General features: G+C 37.1%; 1 protein-coding gene across 2 annotated transcripts in view; it reads left to right on the forward strand.

The window, feature by feature from the left end:
- LOC131050419 (uncharacterized) overlaps positions 1-18,954 on the forward strand; it is a 30,757-nt gene extending 11,803 nt beyond the window's left edge. For both annotated transcript variants that reach the window (XM_057984590.2, XM_057984591.2), the window contains exons 2-5: positions 16,409-16,559; positions 16,721-16,886; positions 17,043-17,288; positions 17,516-18,954. In XM_057984590.2, coding sequence (XP_057840573.2) covers positions 16,409-16,559; positions 16,721-16,886; positions 17,043-17,288; positions 17,516-17,842 — 890 coding nt within the window. In that variant the 3' untranslated portion in view covers positions 17,843-18,954. The remainder of the gene's footprint in view (positions 1-16,408; positions 16,560-16,720; positions 16,887-17,042; positions 17,289-17,515) is intronic.
- The last annotated feature ends 859 nt before the right edge of the window (positions 18,955-19,813 follow it).

Here is a 19,813-nt window from a genome sequence, read left to right on the forward strand (position 1 = left end):
AATGTTAATTTATTGCTAGGTTGCCAGTTCGGATTTGGGTTCAATTTTGGGTTTGAAGAACCAGTTCGTTGGTACGGCAAAAGTTTGAAATGGGGTTTGGGTTCGTTAGTACAAACACACACACACACACACACATATGTATATATAAGCATGAATTAAGATTAGAATGTCACATAATATCATATAAACAACAAAACATCATGATCATACCATCATAGCATCATATACTTCAAGTTCAACATCAAAATATTAAAATGATAATATCAAGTTCAAGTATCATTGTTTCAAAATTTAACTTGCAACAATTGGAACTTTATACTAAGTTTAAATCATCTAATGGATTCTTCTTCTTCTTCAATGGCATTAGTTGATTCACAAATACTGCCAAGGCCAATGGGATCAGCTGCACCAATAACATTCTGGCTGTCCAAGTCCTCCAATGCAGCAACTGCAAGCTGAGAAGTGGAATATGTGCTCCAATTTCTTTCTGTTGCAGATGAACTAGCAACCTATGAAGAAAAGACAAAGTAAACAATTAAAACTAAATTATTAAAGTTATAAAATTACTAGCAACCTATGAAGACAAAGTAAATTAAAATTAAAATGACTTGTGATATAATTTTGATTGTGAGGGCTGCGGCAATTGGAATTGTTGGCCATGGAGGTACTACCAACTATGAGCATCCTTCTTAAATCGATGACAAAGAGCGTCAATACTTATACCTCTTGCATTCACAAACTCCATGAATTCATCTGAAATCAAATCTTGCATATTATCATCAGGAAAGAGTCCAAGGAATGCTATTTTGTACCCATCAGACACTTCTAAATCTCTATATGGTGGAAGCCTTCCCGACATATCAAGAAATTGGTAGCTATAATATTTTGGTGTCAATGCATAGGCAAGAAGATGTAGAGGAGTGGTCATCTTGTTCCATCGTTGTTTGAAGAAGGTCTCCTCAGGGTCTTGTTCTTTGTCATTTATGATTTTTTTCATCTTTGAAAAGCATTGAGTCGATGCCATCATACACCTCCAATTCAAGGCCTATCCATGTCAATGTAGTTAAGCAAGCCCATAATGGGCTCGGTCAAGCGAAGGAGATACTCCACATTTCTGTAACATGAGTCATCCAATATCCGTAGCCTAATTTTTGTTGCCCTCTCAGTGCTACCTTGCTTCCATATGGACCAATTAGTGTTGATCACCATATTGCAAAGTGTCGCTTTCACTTTCACAAGTCGTTTCAAGACGATTAAGGTAGATGCAAAACAGGTCTCAACAACCTGCAATAGACATTAAGGCAAAAAAATACAATTAAATAGAGACAAACATGTAAACAAAATACACATTACACAACCAAACTATGAAAATCAGAAAATGTAAAATATGAATTCTATTTTTTTAATTAAATTACTACTTCAAGTTCATTTACCTTGAATAGCTCCAAATTTGAGAATAATCTGAAAATTCCTTGAGACATGTGGTGGTTTGTGATGAACATCTGGATGTCCTCAGCCTCTGCATACACATCTTTGATCCACCCAATTTTATTTCCAATCTTTTGTAGAATAAGATTGAGTGAGTGCACCGCACAAGGTGTCCAAAAGATATGCTGATATCGCTCTTCAACCAACAAACCAACAGCTCTACAATTCTTTGTGTTGTCAATTATGACTTGAACAACGTTTCTAGGTCCCACTATCTCAATGATAGAGATGAGAATATCCACGAATTTCAAAAACATTCCCTCTTTAGGGGACACCGCTATGACATTGATCAAGGAATGATTTCTTGAATCTTTTCACCCATCTGAAACATTGGATACCCGTGTCTCAATCCATGAATCCCTTAAGGGCTTCAATGCATCCTCAACCCCCTTGACCTATCTTTCCAACAAGGTTTTGCGTATCTTCTCATAATCGGCGCCCTTATACCCTTTTGGAGCTTCATTGACACTTTTCAACATCTTCTTCCAGTATGGGGAGCAAACAACACTGAAAGGCAACCCGTTTGCATATATACATCTTGCTATATCTTGGTCGGCAATGTCCCCACTCTCATTTTGAAATGAAGTTTCCAAAGGTCCCTTTCTTTTGCGTGGAAATGGGTGCTTGAGTTTCAGTGTCAGGCTCAACTGTGGTAGTATAAAAGGGTTGGTCTTCTATCACAATATTTGAACTCCCTTTGATTTTTTTTTAATGGGCATATTTGGTCTACGTGCTTCTCTCTCTTTTGCCTCTTTATGCTCCGTGATATATTTTAATATTGTCTAATTTGTTTTTAGAGCATTTTTTTTCCAGGGCATTTTTTGACTCCTCTTCCAAGTATTCCACACAAATGGCCCACCACCCTAAAATATGAACTATTCCTTTCTTTATCACAACCTCGACATTTCCAACGGAATCCCCCACTTCTTGGAAGGGGTTTTATAATATCAACATACTTCCACAAAGGAGAATCAAATCTTGGTGGTTGTTCATTATTGCCTATGGAGGAAGAGGTAGATGCCATTGTAGTTCCTCTGACAAAAAAATTTATACACATTCAAAATAAAAACAAGAGAATGGAAAAAAAAATAGGTAGATCTTTTGGACAATAATGAATCAAAAAGAAATGAAGTTTTTTCAAAAAATTAAACAAAAACAAAATAAAATGAAAAAAAAGTTACCTCATTCACCCAATAGAAGCTTGCAAAGGAGTAGGAATGAAGCACAAACATCTGATCAAGCTTCACAAATCAATCTTCCAACTTCCTCTTGCTCAACCACCTATTTGCTCCAGCTCAAGAAAAAACAATCTATTTTCACACCAAATGAGACATAAAACCCAACATAAGTCATTTAAAATTCACTTTTTAGGGTTGTGGATGTCAAAATATTATTAAATTTGCAAAAAGAACACTGTTTGGCATCACTTTTCCATCGGGTTCACCTGTGGTTCGATAGAATTCGCCCGGGTCCGGCTCAGGTTCAAACCTGGTTCAACCAATTTGAACCAACCGCCGTGGTCATGGACCCTGTGATGTCCCCAACCAAACTAGAACCATGGAGAACAGAGATCATTAATTGTTTATTAAATCATTATGATCGATTGGGGTGACCACTAAAAGGATGATCAATTGTTTATTTAATGGCTTATCAAATCTATACATACAAGATACGATTAAGAAAACTAACCATTCCATTTGGGTAGTTACCCCTATGATTGATCAACAGCAAACATGATTTAATCAGTCCCCTCATTGCTGAGTAAGGAGGAGCCTAGTTAATTGTATGGAAAACATAAGACTTACCAAAAGAAATTGTTAATAATAATCCCCAATTAATAAACTGTAAAGCATACCAAGAAAATACGATTAAATAAGCACCACTATGGAAGGGTGCAATTATGTTTAAAGGTTTAATTACTGTAAACAGCGATTAGAATAGTTAAGAGAGGTTGCGGTTGCTAGAAAGGAAGAGGCGTGACTTATCCAAGCACCCCACCCGTCCAAAAACTAGGATATAAGAAAGCCAACAATCATCCATGAGGGCGGGATAGAAGATTACGTAATGGCTGAAAGGTTGGAGAGAATCAAATATGCTGTCAAAGGAGGAAGTTTAAGTCCAGTCCATATCCAAGGGGGCAAAACATAAGGATACACTCAGGACCAGCACTCACATAAAAAGGCCAGTCCCATCTGGGCTAATTACCCTTAATCAAAGATCAGTTTCAGAACAGTAATATATCAGAGAATTATCTTATTCATTTGTATACTTATTTTGTATATCAGAGATATATTCATTCTTAGACTTTACATAAATAATTTATACCAGAATCCATAACTAGCTCATTTGTGGAACCTTTTCCTTCTATTTATCTATCATTAATCAGTCAAGAAAGGGAGTCTCCACTGGGGTTATTACAGACCCTGTCCGTACCCACAGGCGGACCAGCCCCAGTCCAGGATCCAGGTCGAACCGAACCAGAACGAGGGTGCCAGACTGGTGAACCATACATCCTAGTTTATATGGATGCACATGTTATCATGAAATTTTGATATTTATGTTAATGCTTTAGATGTTATCATATGTTCTTATTTCTTAATGCTTATTAATATTGTTGTAGGACCTAAACCAAGATTATCATAAATGATGTATTACATTTGACAATATTTTATTAAAGTTATGCTTATAAATGAATTGTCTTTTTAGACTTAAATGGAAATTGTTATTCTAGGGCAACAATCAGGAAGATCCCAAGAAAGGACATTACATTGTTCTTATATTTGCATTTCATTCAGAAGACACTTTTCCTTTTCCAATCAATTTTAGGAGTTTCCTTGTCCCCAGATATTAAGGTTCTTCTTAGCATTAGGGTCTCTCCTAATTCAGCTTTAGCTTCTTCTAATCAAGGTTTTTCTTCTTCTTGGGCTACCAACACCCTTTCTGGGTTTTGAGGGCAATCTATAGCCTTGTTGGCTTCATCACCAATAAAACACTTCAAGGGCTTTTTCTCTCCAGACGGCGGTTGCCCACGTCCTCAACCTCTAAAGTTTCCCCTTCCTCTAAAGTCAACCTTCACATTCTTACCTTCTTCTAGCTCTTCACTCATGGTGGTTTCTAAGGAAACCTCTTTCCCTTTCCTTTGATAGCTTTCAATTCTTTTACTCATTATTTTGTTTTTTCCATTTAGTTTCTCCTTAGCCTTCAAGGCATATTCATATGCCTCATCTACAGTAGGAACATTCCCAATGCAATTGCATCTCAAAGTTAAAATTTGACCCCATTCACATACCGGGCTACTGCTTGCCCTTTACTCTCTTGGATATCCTTTCGAATTTGAAGCCTCAAAATTTTTTTAGCATAAGTCTACACTTCTGATGCTTTTTTATTAAATTCTTAAATTCTTTAAACATTTTTTGTTGGTGATTTGAGGGCAAAAATAGGACTTTTAGATGTTTCTGCATTTTAGGCCAAAGCTGAATTTTATGTTTTCCTTGTCTTCTTCTTGAACTATGCACATTTTCCCACCATAGGGCTGCATGCAATTTCAACTTGGAAGCAGCAATTTTTACTCTTTTTGGATCGCGTTTGTTCTTGTCTTCTATCTCAAAGTACTCCTCCAATTCTTGGACCCAATCCAGAAACGCATCTGGGTTGAGCTCACCTTTATCTTAGAACTCTGTTTTGTTAATGCCTCAATAAGCCTCTCCATAGGATCTGATATCCTAGTAGCATTCACCAAGTTCCTTGGTTCCTTTTCAGACTCTGTCATGCCCCCAATCTGACATCTCCAATCCAAAATCACCTTACAAAGTAAGACCTCACAAATCGTGAATACAAGAATATTATGTGTAATTGATCAAGTGAGAATAATATTTACAAAGAGGTCCATTAAGACAATGATTAGTTAAGAGGAAAGGCAACGGTTAAGTCCAAGGAAGTCGTCTGCCCAATTGTTGTTAATTTTAACACTTTCAGATTGATATAAACTCAGAATTTATATTTAGTTTCTAATTAGTTTGATTAGCTGAAAGAATTAGAGATTAGTGACAACATGGAAATGAACAAAATGAGAACAAGACACAGTTACCCTGGGAAAACCTCCTAGGAGGAAAAACCCAGCCAGAAAAGATCCTCAGATCTGATTATGGATTATAGTCATCTAATCATTACAACACTTATCTCAAGTACTTGAAGATGCAGATGTTGCTGTCACAAGAAGGATGGCAGATTGAGGGAGCTGCCTTCAAGATTAGCTTGCTGTCACATGGATGATGGTTGCTGCCACTTGGTTGATGTTTGCTGCCCCTTTAACCTAGATCACAGACCTTCAAGAGGGTTTGCTGTGCTTTCAAGGAATTCGCTGTGCATCCACTAAAGTTCGCTGACTCCTAATGATGATTCACTGATTTTTGAATATGCTTCGCCAAACATAGAGATGCTCTGCTGTAGTATGCCGAAGTGTGGATGTATTAGCTTCTTTAACCTTCGCAGTTAATAGATGTATATTTCACATGGAGAGATGACCGAGTGAATAACAATGTGAGGTTTGACATTTATTTATATGCGGAGTGAAGCCTTTAGATAGGTCGGCTTTTCCTTATAATTATCTTTAATTATTATTTTCCCTTTTAGCAAATTGCCTTGTGAATAGGGTTGGCCCTATTTATCAACACGTTGAGTGTGTGGCATGAGGTTTAAGTTGCCGTGAGGTATAGGGCCCTGCCCTACACCTTTTAGGAAAGGGGCCAGCCCTTTGGGCAGATTCCAATGTTGCCCAAGGCAATTAGAATTTGCCATTCCCTAATTAAAATCAACAATCCCTCTTAATTAGGGAGGAGAAACATAACTATAATCTTCCATCTTGCACACAAGCAAAGAATGGATTACATAATCAGAATATTGTAGTCTTCCATCTTGCACACATGCATACAATGGAACTACATAATATAATCTTCCAGCTCGCACACAAGCATAGACTGGATCCACCTTACATTGCCCGCAAAGGGTGGAGAGGATCTTTTCTACCATCTTGCATTGCCTGCAGAGGATGGTTAACAATTACTCTTCTCCCTAAGAAGATTACAATACCACCTTACATTGCCCGCAGAGGGTGGTTTGATACAACACAATGTATTACTAAGGTTGAGACTCCCTCTCAATCAGGGTTTCATTTTCCAAGACACCGAGTCTGTCCCTGAAGTACACAAACTTCACTTTGGACAGAGGCTTGGTAAGAATATCTGCAACCTTCTCATCAGTGCTGACATACTTCAGCTGAATGGCGCCTCTTTGCACCATATCTCGAATGAAATGATAATGAGTTTCCACATGTTTCGACCTGTCATGAAACACTGGATTGATAGACATTTTGATACAACTCTGATTATCACAATGAATAACTGTGGGATCCCAAGGCTGACCAAACAGCGCAGCAAGAAGCTTACGAAGCCATACTGCTTCTCTAGAAGCTACGCTTGCTGCAATATACTTAGCTTCAGCAGTACTTAGTGCCACTGAGGATTGTTTTCAGCAAACCCAAGAGATCATTGCGGATCCTAAGCTGAAACAAATGCCATAAGTGTTTTTTTTGTCTTTGACGCTTCCAACCCAATCTGCATCTGAATAACCTTCCAAGGTTATTGAGGTGTTAAGTGGATACTTCAGCCCAGAAGCAACTGTGCCTCGCAAGTATCTTAGGATGTGCTTGGCTGCAACAAGATGAACATGCTTGGGCATGCTCATGAACTGGCTGAGAGCATTCACTGCAAAGCATTTGTCTGGTCTAGTGTTAACAAGATACATCAGTGATCCAATCAACTGCCTGTACTCTGATGGATCTGCAAAATCAGAGTTAGCTGCAGAAACACTTAACTTCTTTAAGTTAGATTCCATAGGAGTAGACATTGGTTTACAATCCATCATTCTAAATCTTTTCAAAATATCAATAGTATACTTTCCTTGACTTCGAAAAATTTCGTTAGATCTTTGCCATACTTGTAGACCTAGAAAATAATGCATTAGACCTAAGTCTTTCATTTCAAATTCTAAAGCTAGTTCTTTCTTGCATCTAATGATAAGTTCATCTTTACCAGTAAGAAATAAATCATCCACATACAGAACTAGAATTAGCATTTCATCATTGGATAACTTAAAGTAGATGTTAGAGTCAACATCATTTTTACAAAAACCTAGACTTAACAAATATTTATCAATTATTTCATACCAAGCATGAGGTGCCTGTTTAAGGCCATACAAAGCTTTCTTCAACCTGCACACATGAGTTATTCTATCCTGAATCTCATAACCCTCAGGTTGTTCAATATAGACCTCTTCCTCAATGACACCATTAAGGAAGGCAGTCTTAACATCCATCTGATGTAGCTTCCAACCTCTAGCAGCAACAATAGCTATTATAGTTCTAATAGAAGTATATCTAGCAACAGGAGCAAATGTTTCTTCATAGTCTATGCCTTCCTTTTGAGAAAAACCAGGAGCTACAAATCTAGCTTTATATTTTTCAATACTACCATCAACATTATGTTTAATTTTAAATAACCATTTAGAGGAAACAACAGATTTACTTTTGGGTTTGGGCACAATATCCCAAACATCATTCTTGATGATTGACTGATACTCTTCATCCATAGCAAGCTTCCAGGAATGATGGTTCAAGGCTTCTTCAACATTGCAAGGTTTAGTTTCAATGAGATTGCACATCAATGCAATGTAGTTGGAGAATACTTGAGGTCTTTTGGTTTCACGGAAGGTGCCACTGGGAGCAGCAAATCTTTCGGCTTCTTGAATGGTGTTTCTTACCCAAAAAGGCCTCTTTTTGGTAACAACAATGTCACTAGGAATATCCATGGGATTCATGGGCTTTGGTGGATCATTATGTTCTGCTTGAGGTGGAGGTTCAACAGGCTCGCTTTGAATCTCAGGATTAGTATCAACATTCATATCTTGATTGTCATTAGCTTCATCAATAACAGAAGAACCTTTTGATTTCTTAAAAGCAATATCTTCTTCAAACGTAACATCCCTACTTACCTCGACATACCTTTGACCAGGGATATAGATCTTGAAGGCCTTGGAGGATTCACTGTATCCGACTAGCATGCCTTTCTTCCCGGAGGGCTCCAACTTGGTTCGCTTTTCTTTGGGCACATGAACATAAACAGGACTTCCAAAAATTCTGAGGTGACTGTTGTCTGGTTTGGATCTTGTGAATGCTTCTTCAGGGGTCATGTTCTTTAGAACACGGTGAGGACATCTATTCTGGATATATACGGCTGTTCTAGAAGCCTCAGCCCATAGAAAGGTTTGCAAATCTTGATCATGAATCATAGCCTTTGCAGCCTCAACAATAGTCCTATTCTTTCTTTTAGCAATTCCATTTTGCTGAGGATTGTATGGAACACAAAACTCCCTCTTAATTCCTGACTCAACACAAAAATCATAAAGGCTACCGGAGGTGTATTCGCCTCCATTGTCAGATCTTAAACATTTAATTCTTTTACCAAAGGAGTTTTCAGTTAATGCCTTAAACTCTTTAAATTTACTTAATACTTCATCAGATTCTTTAGATTTCAAGAAGTAGATCCAAGTTTTCCTAGAGAAATCATCTATGAAGATTACGTAATAAAGAAATCCACTAGGAGATGCTATAGACATAGGACCACATAAATCAGAGTGAACAAGTTCTAGTTTATCTTTAGCTCTATTTTCACTTTTATGAAAATGACTTTTAACATTTTTACCTATAGCACAACCTTTGCAAGTATTATCATGAATTTGACTGAGTTTAGGCATACCTTTGACTAACTTTTCAAGAGAGGGAAGAGCTTGATAGTGTAAGTGTCCAAGTCTTCTATGCCATAGCTCACAGGATTCAGTGGCTTCATTAATGAGGGCTTGAACAGGGTTAGTAGAGAGCTTCTAAAGACTATCATATCTATTACCGATTACACGAGGAGATTTAAAACAAGATTTCTTAGGCCAAGCAAGTACTTTTCCCTCAGAAAATGCAATTTGATAACCTTTATTTTCTAGAGCAGAAATGGAAATTAAGTTTCTTTTAATTCCAGGAACAAACAAGATGTCACTAAGGTGAAGTGAAATACCAGAGTCTAAATTTAAAGAAGTTGTGCCAGAACCTCTTACCGAATATTGAGCATCATCACCAATTACCACGTGGAGGCTGAAATCCTTTTCTTCCAAGTCTAAAAGCTGATCACGGTAGCCTGTGATGTGTCTGGAAGCACCACTGCCAATCAGCCACGTATTACAGTCTGTAGGTATGCTGCTTGACAAGGACAAGATGTCACTAAGGTGAAGTGAAATACCAGAGTCTAAATTTAAAGTTGTGCCAGAACCTCTTACCGAATGTTGAGTATCATCACCAATTACCACGTGGAGGCTGAAATCCTTTTCTTCTAAGTCTGAAAGCTAATCACGGTAGCCTGTGATGTGTCTGGAAGCACCACTGCCAATCGGCCACGTATTACAGTCTGTAGGTATGCTGCTTGACAGGGGAGAGATGAATAAGAAGTTATCATTTTGTTCTGAGACTTCATTTAGGGTGGCTTCTCTTTGAGTAGTATCATTCTGACATTCTTTAGCATAGTGACCAAATTTGTCACATCTGAAACATCGAACACGAGATATATCTCTTGGTTTCTTCCAAGGGTGCTGAGAGCTAGATGGTCTGAATTCCCTATTTCTCTTTGGATAATGCTTCTTCCAATTTCCTCCTTTCTTGCATTGGGCAGCAAGCATGTGTTGGTCATCTACATGAGGACTTTTGGTTTGCCCTCTTGTGATCAGGTGAGACTCTTCTTGAATGCAATCATTCTTAAGGCGATCAAGGGTAGGTAGCTCAGTTCTACCACTTATGGTTTGAATAAAGGACTCCCATGAGTGGGGTAAACCATTTAGAGCAATCATGACAAGGTCTTTGTCTTCCATGTTATGTCCAATTAAACCTAGCTGATTCTTTAGTTCTGAAATTCTCATAAAGTAGGAAATAACAGAATCTTCTTTTGCCATTTTGATATTAAGTAGTTGCTGTCTTAAAGTAATTGCCCTACTGAGATTGTTAATTTCATATGTACCTTGTAGATGGCTGAACATTTCCCTTGCAGTAGTGAATGAGGCAATAGAGGTGATTAGGTGGTCTTTAACTGAATCAATGAGAATCTTTCTGGCCTTGACAGCATCCCTTTTGAATTGTTTTGGCTCAGCTGCATCCGTAGGTTCAGTTAGCTCTTTCGCTTCTATGAATTGAAGAAGATCTTTTTCCTCTAGGGCCAACTTGATTCGAACCTTCCATGCAGTAAAATTGAGATTCCCATCAAGCTTATCTTCAACTTTTAGCCCCATTGACCTAACCTGTGAATGATACAACAATCTGGAAATAAAGGAGTACTAAATTCTGAAATTTGAAAGTTGATCCAGCCTATAGCTTTGATACCGTGTTAACTTTAACACTTTCAGATTGATATAAACTCAAAATTTATATTTAGTTTCTAATTAGTTTGATTAGCTGAAAGAATTAGAGATTAGTGACAACATAGAAATGAACAAAATGAGAACAAGACACGGTTACCCTGGGAAAACCTCCTAGGAGGAAAAACCTAGCCAGAAAAGATCCTCAGATCTGATTATGGATTATAGTCATCTAATCATTACAACATTTATCTCAAGTACTTGAAGATGCAGATGTTGCTGTCACAAGAAGGATGGCAAATTGAGGTAGTTGCCTTCAAGATTAGCTTGTTGTCACGTGGATGATGGTTGCTGCCACTTGGTTGATGTTTGCTGCCCCTTTAACCTAAATCGCAGACCTTTAAGAGGGTTTGCTGTGCTTTCAAGGAATTCGCTGTGCATCCACTAAAGTTCGCTGACTCCTAATGATGATTCACTGATTTCTGAATATGCTTCGCCAAACATAGAGATGCTCTGCTGTAGTGTGCCGAAGTATGGATGTATTAGCTTCTTTAACCTTCGCAGTTAATAGAGGTATATTTCGCATGGAGAGATGATGAGTGAATAACAATGTGAGGTTTGACATTTATTTATATGTGGAGCGAAGCCTTTAGATAGGTCGGCTTTTCCTTATAATTATCTTTAATTATTATTTTCCCTTTTAGCAAATTGCCTTGTGAATAGGGTTGGCCCTATTTATCGACACCTTGAGTGTGTGGTGTGAGGTTTAAGTTGTCGTGAGGTATAGGGCCCTGCCCTACACGTTTTAGGAAAGGGGCCAGCCCTTTGGGCAGATTCCAATGTTGCCCAAGGCAATTGGAATCTGCCATTCCCTAATTAAAATCAACATGTCATGATCCTATCTGGAAATTGTCTTAAAAGCCCAAGCGATTAGAAAACTACTAAAGGTATTAGGGAAGACGACCCCAAGGAACAAAGGCAGAAAATCACGGATCAGAAATCATTCAATCATCTCCAATAATAGAATCCTTAGGGAATCATCAAACAGATCGGATCTTCAAATGATAATCAGACTGGAGCATCAACAGTTATCACAATTATAGAACCCTCTTCAGTAAATCAGAAGACACAAGACACCAGCAGATAAAATATCAAATCGAACATCAAAGGAATTAGTTCTATCAGAATTGCTCAGCAATCAAGGAAGAGGCAAAACCAGTCAATCACTCAAACTGTAGTAGATTTCTAAGTATCTCAGCTTACTGTTACCAAGGCTAACATTTTGCGGTGAATATATTATATTTTTATTCTTATTAATTATTTCATTAAATGTGTGTGTGTGTGTGGAGTGGGCTTGTAAGTAGGCCATCCTAGAAGGACCATTGCGGCCTAGGACAAAGAGGGCATTTACAGTGTCAAGTGACCCCCTCACAACCTCCCCCCGACTCCACAAGATGGCAACTGTTTGTAGGGAGATGAAACCTGATGGGGAAAGAAGGTACAATCCGCCTAGCAAGCAAGAGGGCTATGGCTGACATCCCCTTGGGCTTGGTGTAGAAATGGCTTTGGGCGGACCCATCATGTCTCTTCCTCAAGCTCTAATGTGCTTAGTAATATATGATTATGATCGACTTGCCCAACCCTAACGATTAAGTATATATATATATATATCATGTTGTGATTGCTGGATTCAAATTCAGGATCGCATTATCAAAGAAATAACTATTTGATAAGATGTAACCCTAACCCTAATTTGTTGCAATTGTGATTTTAGGGCAAATTAGGAAGGGGACATTACAGACTCATCCAATTTTAATCTTGCCTGAAGGGTCTCTTTACTCTTCGAAGCAATTCACCAATATTCCTTTGAGGGCCTGCATTCCTCCTACCCCTTCTCCCCCAATTGACATGGATGCCCCTTTGGGCCATCATGGATTGCTTTGATACAAAAAGCTGATGCAGATTAGACCTCTGTCCTTTGCATGCAACTCTCCAAAAGTAACACTGTTTAGCTCCTGAATAAAATCCCCATCGCACACCTAGTGCTAAAGTGAGAACAAATAACTATACCGCCTAATCAAACAATTAAATATAAAATAGATTCCATAATCATTATTATCTAATCACATAAGAAGAAACCATGAAGAACACATAGATAACAAAGCTTGAGAAATCTTTTATAATTTAAAATCCAAAAATTCTGTAACTTCCAAAGTCTGCAGCTTAAACACATTCCCAGAAAAAAAAAGTAGTCCTCACACCCTCTGTATCTGCTAAACCAAAAAGACCAAAAACCACCCTCAAAAAGGAGAAAGAAAACCAAAATTAGCAACTGTCCAAACTGACAGATGGCACCCCAAAAAGGAGCACATGAATAGCTCAGAAAAGCAAGTAATTGATGGATAGTGAGAGCCCTTCAATTACTATCCGAATAAGGAACATTACAATTGGTATCAGAGCAAGGATCCTGCCAGCCTGCAGGGAAAATAAATAAATAAACTCAGTTCATAAATAGTAGTGTTATGTTAAAATGAAAACCAAGAGAACCAAAATATTTTCCTTTATAGTTATAAGGATATTCAGCATAGGAAGTCCTCCATCATCTTGGTCTTATCAACCCTCAAACTTGCACATTTTCATAGCAAAATTCTTACTGAGACACATATATCTGCATCTGTAGCTTATCTGAAACTGCACACAGATTAAACAGCCACACTGCCCAGTCTTTTGACAAAAGAGATGATATTTCCAAGCCAAGGCAAGTGATACATCTAATGTGTGACCCTTGTAACTTTGTCCAAACACAATATCACTGAAAGTCTAGGACTTGTATATGACAATATGTTACACTTACAGTTGTTACAACTTGAGAAACTACAAGCCTTCAACATATACTATATCGGTACCCATTCAACAGTATGTTTTTAGGCAAGTTCTCTGATGTGACAAAACCCTTTAAAAACAATTACAATTATTAGAACACGCCAGTAGTCAGCATAAAGGTTTAAAAAAAGGACTTGCAAATTCCCACCATAGTAGATAAAGATCATAAAGGCAATCTCTAAAATACATTTCTCTGTTTATGAATCTTTGAACTCTTCTGTTCATTGTAGAGATGCAACTGAAATACATCTGAAGATGAATATGTTCCATTCTTTACTATAATGCTGCCTAGATGTAAGAAATTTTTCATCAAAATTTTTTAGGATTAAAATCTCCATCACTAATAAGAACATGTCAACCTTCAAGAAGAATGAGTAGGGCTCCTGATTTCCAAATGCTCCTAGTCCTGGTGCACCAGAATCTGAAAGCTAGGAAAAGGCCAAGAAGTAATGAAGAGTATAAAATGTTGTTCACAAGCCTGTTAGGACAGTAGCAGCAGGTATGCAGAGAAGTATAAGATGTGTTCTCTTATGAACAACCATGAAAATATGAGATATGAATACACCTCACAGACCCCATACATAGCAAGGAATCATGGATAGTATCGAAATGCAATGACAACCCTATGAAGGTACAAATTGAATAACATACGATAAGCCTGGTGTTCACCATAAATGACATCGGAAAGACATTAATTAAGCATTCATTAAACTTATTTAAATAGTAGTTATATTAATACTTATTTTTTATTTTTTAATATTTTTTATTTTTTATTATAATTTATTATTAAATTCTATTTCACAAAGGGGACATTATAATTATGCAGAGATTTATTTAAGGGTGTGACCTGAGGATAAAAAATGTGGGAGATGTGGACAGCCACTGGTTTACAATTCCAGGAACTGGATCACAAGTTCAGACCCGAGTTAATGATGCATCAGCTTCCCAAGATGTAGCTATCTCCTGTCTTGTTTTGGGGAGATATAGTTGATGGTCGTGTGTTCCCTGACGCTGTTTTATGCTTTTGATGATAAACTTTTGAAGTCAAAAAATTTATTTTTAGCATGTCCGTAGATTGGCTCCTTAGAAACTGGTAAGTAATTTGATAGAAATATTTAAAATTAGTAGAAGCTAGTTGGTTAATGCTCGGTGGTTTTTGAGACCCAGGTAAATTCTTGTATTGATCTATTCAGATCTTTAAGTTTTTGAAACTTGAAAGTTCTGTTATAATCTGGTAGACTGATAGGTTTTTATTTAGAGATGCATCTCAGGTTGTCATGAACTAGTTGTATAGTTTTCCGTGAGTAAGTATTAAAACTAATATTTTATACCAGTTTATGAAAGGAAATAGCAAAGGCCAATCCTAACTAATAGGACTAGAGGCAGCAATCAGACCTTGCTTGGTTAGACATACAGAGGGAAGCTGAAAGTTTGCAAAAAGCTTACTTTGAAAGGCTCTTGTTCAACATGGTATTTCCACAAACAAGCAAGAGGAATCGACGAATCAAGGTTAGAGGTCTCATACATTGAAGGTTTAGTGTATTGTTTGGTTGGGCTTGATTGCCGTCTCTCTTTTTACTTTCTTTTCTTATCATTCTATGTTAAATTTCTCAAACTTATTAGTATTGCTGCATAGGTTTGCTAGTTCAGATTTTTTTCTGTGATAATATAATAAAATCGGTACTTTATTAAAAGGAAACAGCAAAGGCCAATCCTAATAGGACTAGAGGCTGTAACCAGATCTTGCTCTGTCAGACTGGGAGGTTACAAGTTTGCAAAAAGCTTACTTTGAAAGGCTCTTGTTAAACATGGCAATTCCACAAACAAACAAGAATAATCTAGAAATCAAGGTGTATCGTACATTTAAAGTTCAGCAATCTTTTTGTCGGGCTTTTGATTGCAGTCTTTTCTTTTATTCCTTTTTAAACCATTTAAAGTTTCATTTCTTAAACTCATTAGCATAGTTTCATAGGTTTATCAGTTCAGATATTTTTGTTTATGAGCCTCTGTTTTTTTGTTTGTGTAGACCGTCTCCATTTCCATAGTTTCATGGCTTAGCATTGTTAAAGTTTTGTTAGAGTACTTCCAACTTCTGTAATATTTTTCTTAACTTTGCATATTAAACTTCATTAGGCAGAAGTTTGGGTTTTCTTAAGTTTCTCATTCCATGCGTTTCTGAGAATCATACTGAAGTTCACCACACAACACAACACACTCCACATCATATCATCATCAAGGCATCAAGCTAATCTACTCATAATCATAGAAACAAAGTATTCCTGTACTTCAGTCTTGGTGCTATTCTTGGAAGGCTGGGGGCCGCTGTATGGCTGCTCCTCCAGCATGGGGACATTTCTCAACTAAAGGGTTGTGCTTCAAACATATAGAGGTATGCCAATATACAAAAGGTATATTTAGACTCATATACCCAATACACAGGCATATTCCTATCCACAGATACCCAAGTACATGTACTGTGTATCCATACTATTCTGGTTCTTATTTAATAATGACAGTTCAGGAATAGTATTGTCAGAAGTTATTATTTTTGCCATGTTTCTGCCTCACTGCTGTTAATTTTTCTTTGTTAAAGGTGCCTCAAACTTGCTCTCTTCTGAGTTCCATTGGTATAAGGATGAGTTACAGACTGCACGTATATTCTTTTACCTCCGTATCTTACCAGCTTGTATGGAGAAGATTTCTGGTGCGCTATTCCAATTGGAAGTAGCTCCATTAATGTTTTTGTATCCTTTTATAATTCCATAAGTTACTTTTCTAAACTTTGTTGGATTGTAGTGTGGCTTTTGTTTTAGGGATGTGGACATTCTTAATATTATTTTACTTTTTAAGTTTTAAAAGGAGAGTCATTTTACATTTGTATTTTTCCTTAGCTACAAGATTTTAGATACATGCAACATCCAGACAAAAATGTCGTACAGGGATCCCATTCAGTCTTTGTTGCATTTATTCAAGCTAGCAATCTGGGATTGGATTCATCTAATGTTGACAAAGATGATGCAATATCATTAAAGGAGCAACTTGTAGTGTATTATGTACAAACAGCTTTGGAGGTACTCCACTTGAGAAGTGCAACTTATTTCTTAGCTCAATTGAATCTTTTGTGGAAAGGGCAGAATAATTATTGGGGGATATTGTTTAATAAATAGTGCGACATATGTTTGTTCTTTCAAATCTCGGTTTGTAAGAGGTCCATTACTATTGTGCAGGCATACCCATGTCTGACTCCATTTAAAGCTTTAAGTTCAGCAGTGGGAGCTTTGGTGCGACATCTCCCTGCTGGAAGTCCAGCAGTATTATATTGTATAAATGGCCTAGTGGAGAAGTTGAACAGTCTATATAATTCCCATTTTGTGTCTAGCATGAACCAAGGAGCTGAAGTTGAGGGAGAGACAGAGGCTCTCAAAAATTTGCAAGCACTTCTGCTGAATCTCATCCTTTTGGTTGATATACAGGTACATGGAATTACCTTAACTTGTGAATTTGATACCCTGACCATGTTTGCTGTACCTAGCCCTGTGATATGTTTATTTAATGGAGAAATGATTGTCCTTTGAGATGTAACTTTTATTCTGTGTCATAATAAATGTATGGCAGTATAGTTTGTTATAGGCTTTTTCTTGTATACTTAATGTGTGCATTATACTACTTATGTACTTGCTGACTGAATATGTTATGACAGGTGCTTCCTGATTTATTGAAACTTCTGGCCCAGCTGATTGGTGGGTTGCCAAAAAATGCTCAAAACGTAGCACTTGGGGATGCCCATGATCTTGTTGCATGTTCTGATGATGTTACAAGGAAGCCAATTCTGGTTCCATGGTTGCAGTCTCTAGCTTTTATATGTTCTGGACTCAATTTTGTGGGTGGCAAGACTAAAAAGATGTCAGATGAATCAAGTTATATTGATGGGAACAATCTGCAGTTAAAACCTGATACTGATAAATCTGGTAGTTTGAGTTTCAACCCGACATGTCAGAATCATTTAGAGCATCTTTCAAGACTATAGTATTCAAACCTTGACGTGTGCAAGGTTTGTCATCTAAGAACGAGTCATCTATGCCCCCTTGCCTGTGATTTTCCAACTTGGATGTGATATTTATGTGTCATTCATTTCTGAGGAATTTAATCTTGAAGTCAAGGTCAATAGTGACATGTATCCATTCTTTCGTTGCAACTTGCAACCTACCTCATTGATTTGTAAAAACCTGTTCTTGTTTTAATGCCAGAGTGCTGGCAATAAAATTTGTAATTTCCTTCTAGTAATTGTTTAAGGGTGGGCAATACTCAATTCAAATGTGCATAAGCCAATTTCGTTAGGATTCCTGAAGGTAATGTCTAGAGATCAAAACACTAACTTTGTTTTAGGCTGCTTTGAGATCAGATTAAATTGACAGGTCCTTAGTTTGACTCCAAATGCATACAATTTTTTGGTTGTTGTTGTTGGAGGTTTTTTATATCAACCCAAATAGGCTGAAATCTCTTTGGCTGAGAGACAAGGACTGAAGGGTATCCGTTTTGCCAAAGTTGCCCGGGACACAATTCCAGCCTCATTCCTTATGATGTTAGGGCCTTGCACTCACCGAGACTTTGATCCTTGGTGGTCTCATTCCGAATCATTCAGCTTCACCAGTAGACCAAGGGCCCATTAATGGCTTGATGACTTTATACTTCTTCAATATGAATGGTTGTAAAATCCAAATCCATGGACTTGATTTATGGTAATATGCAAAATACTTTTTGCCAAGAGTGTGCTATTGGAATGAGCCATTAAATGCTTTTCCTGGGATTTATTGAAAAGTGGAGTGAAGCTTATTGGAATGAAATAGTCACCTTGCTGTTGAAATGTACCTATTAACTTAATTAGTTTAAATGGTTGAAGGTTCATGGTGGAAGACTAATGCTTGTAACTTGAGTTTGAACAGAAATAATTTAACTGTTCTTTTATGGAGAAATTGGCAAAGCCTTGCAGATCTTGAATGAGAGGGCTGTTACTATTTTTTCGGGGAGTTACTGGATGCCCAAATTTGACAGTGGCTGATGGTGAGTAAAGAAACTGTGCAATTTTGGAAATTTCAAATGTGAATATCATCATGATATAGCATTTTCTTTGTTTTTTAATTTGAAAAATGTATTGTCCTTGTATCTTCTAACACCTATCTAACATTCAATATACTAACAATCCTTGTATGCATGTATTAGCAGAGACTTCTGAAGGAAGATGTCTTTTTTTTTGGGGGACATATTTTGTAGATAAAATTGAAAACATAAAGTCTTGTCCTATACTAGATACAAATTTCAGAGTCTAACGTTTTAGAATTAATATGACATGTCTGATAAAGACCATGTTGATTTGTTCCAGGGCTGTGGAGCATTTTAGATGAAACTGATTTTCAGTTTATATTAGTACACTATAAGATCTTCGTTTTTTCACCTTCTGCATTTATAGAGCAACTTGCATGGAAAAATGACATGCCAGGTCTTTGTGTACGATCACATTTTTGTACATCTTTAAACAGATAACTTAATCAAGAATTCAGATACATCACAGAGCAGTTTCTCTAAACAATTTTGATAGGACAAGGATCGAGAACTACTTGTTGAATATCTAGATCCTCGGAGACTTGATTTAATTATACGTAATAACAATTAATAATAAAAAAAATTAATGCATCTTCCCTTTTTATCATGTTTTGTGTTTCATCTGTTATTTGGGAAGTTCCTGATGTAAGGCTATTTTTTATTTTGAGAAAAGATCCAATATTCAATATTTTCGTTGGTTCATGAGAAAACGTTGTTGGCATCTTACCTTACGCATTCTACTTGTATGTAACAGAGAAATATGTGGAGAGCTTGTTAGATTTGATCTACAACTAAAGATGCTTAGTTGAGGATCCTCTAAGCAGGATAATTTGTTTATTCATCATGAGTGTATCATGCGGTGAAATGTTTTTCCTATCCAATCTTTGTCAAGCACTTT

The sequence above is a fragment of the Cryptomeria japonica genome, chromosome 1, assembly GCF_030272615.1.
Source record: "Cryptomeria japonica chromosome 1, Sugi_1.0, whole genome shotgun sequence".
NCBI lineage: Eukaryota > Viridiplantae > Streptophyta > Pinopsida > Cupressales > Cupressaceae > Cryptomeria > Cryptomeria japonica.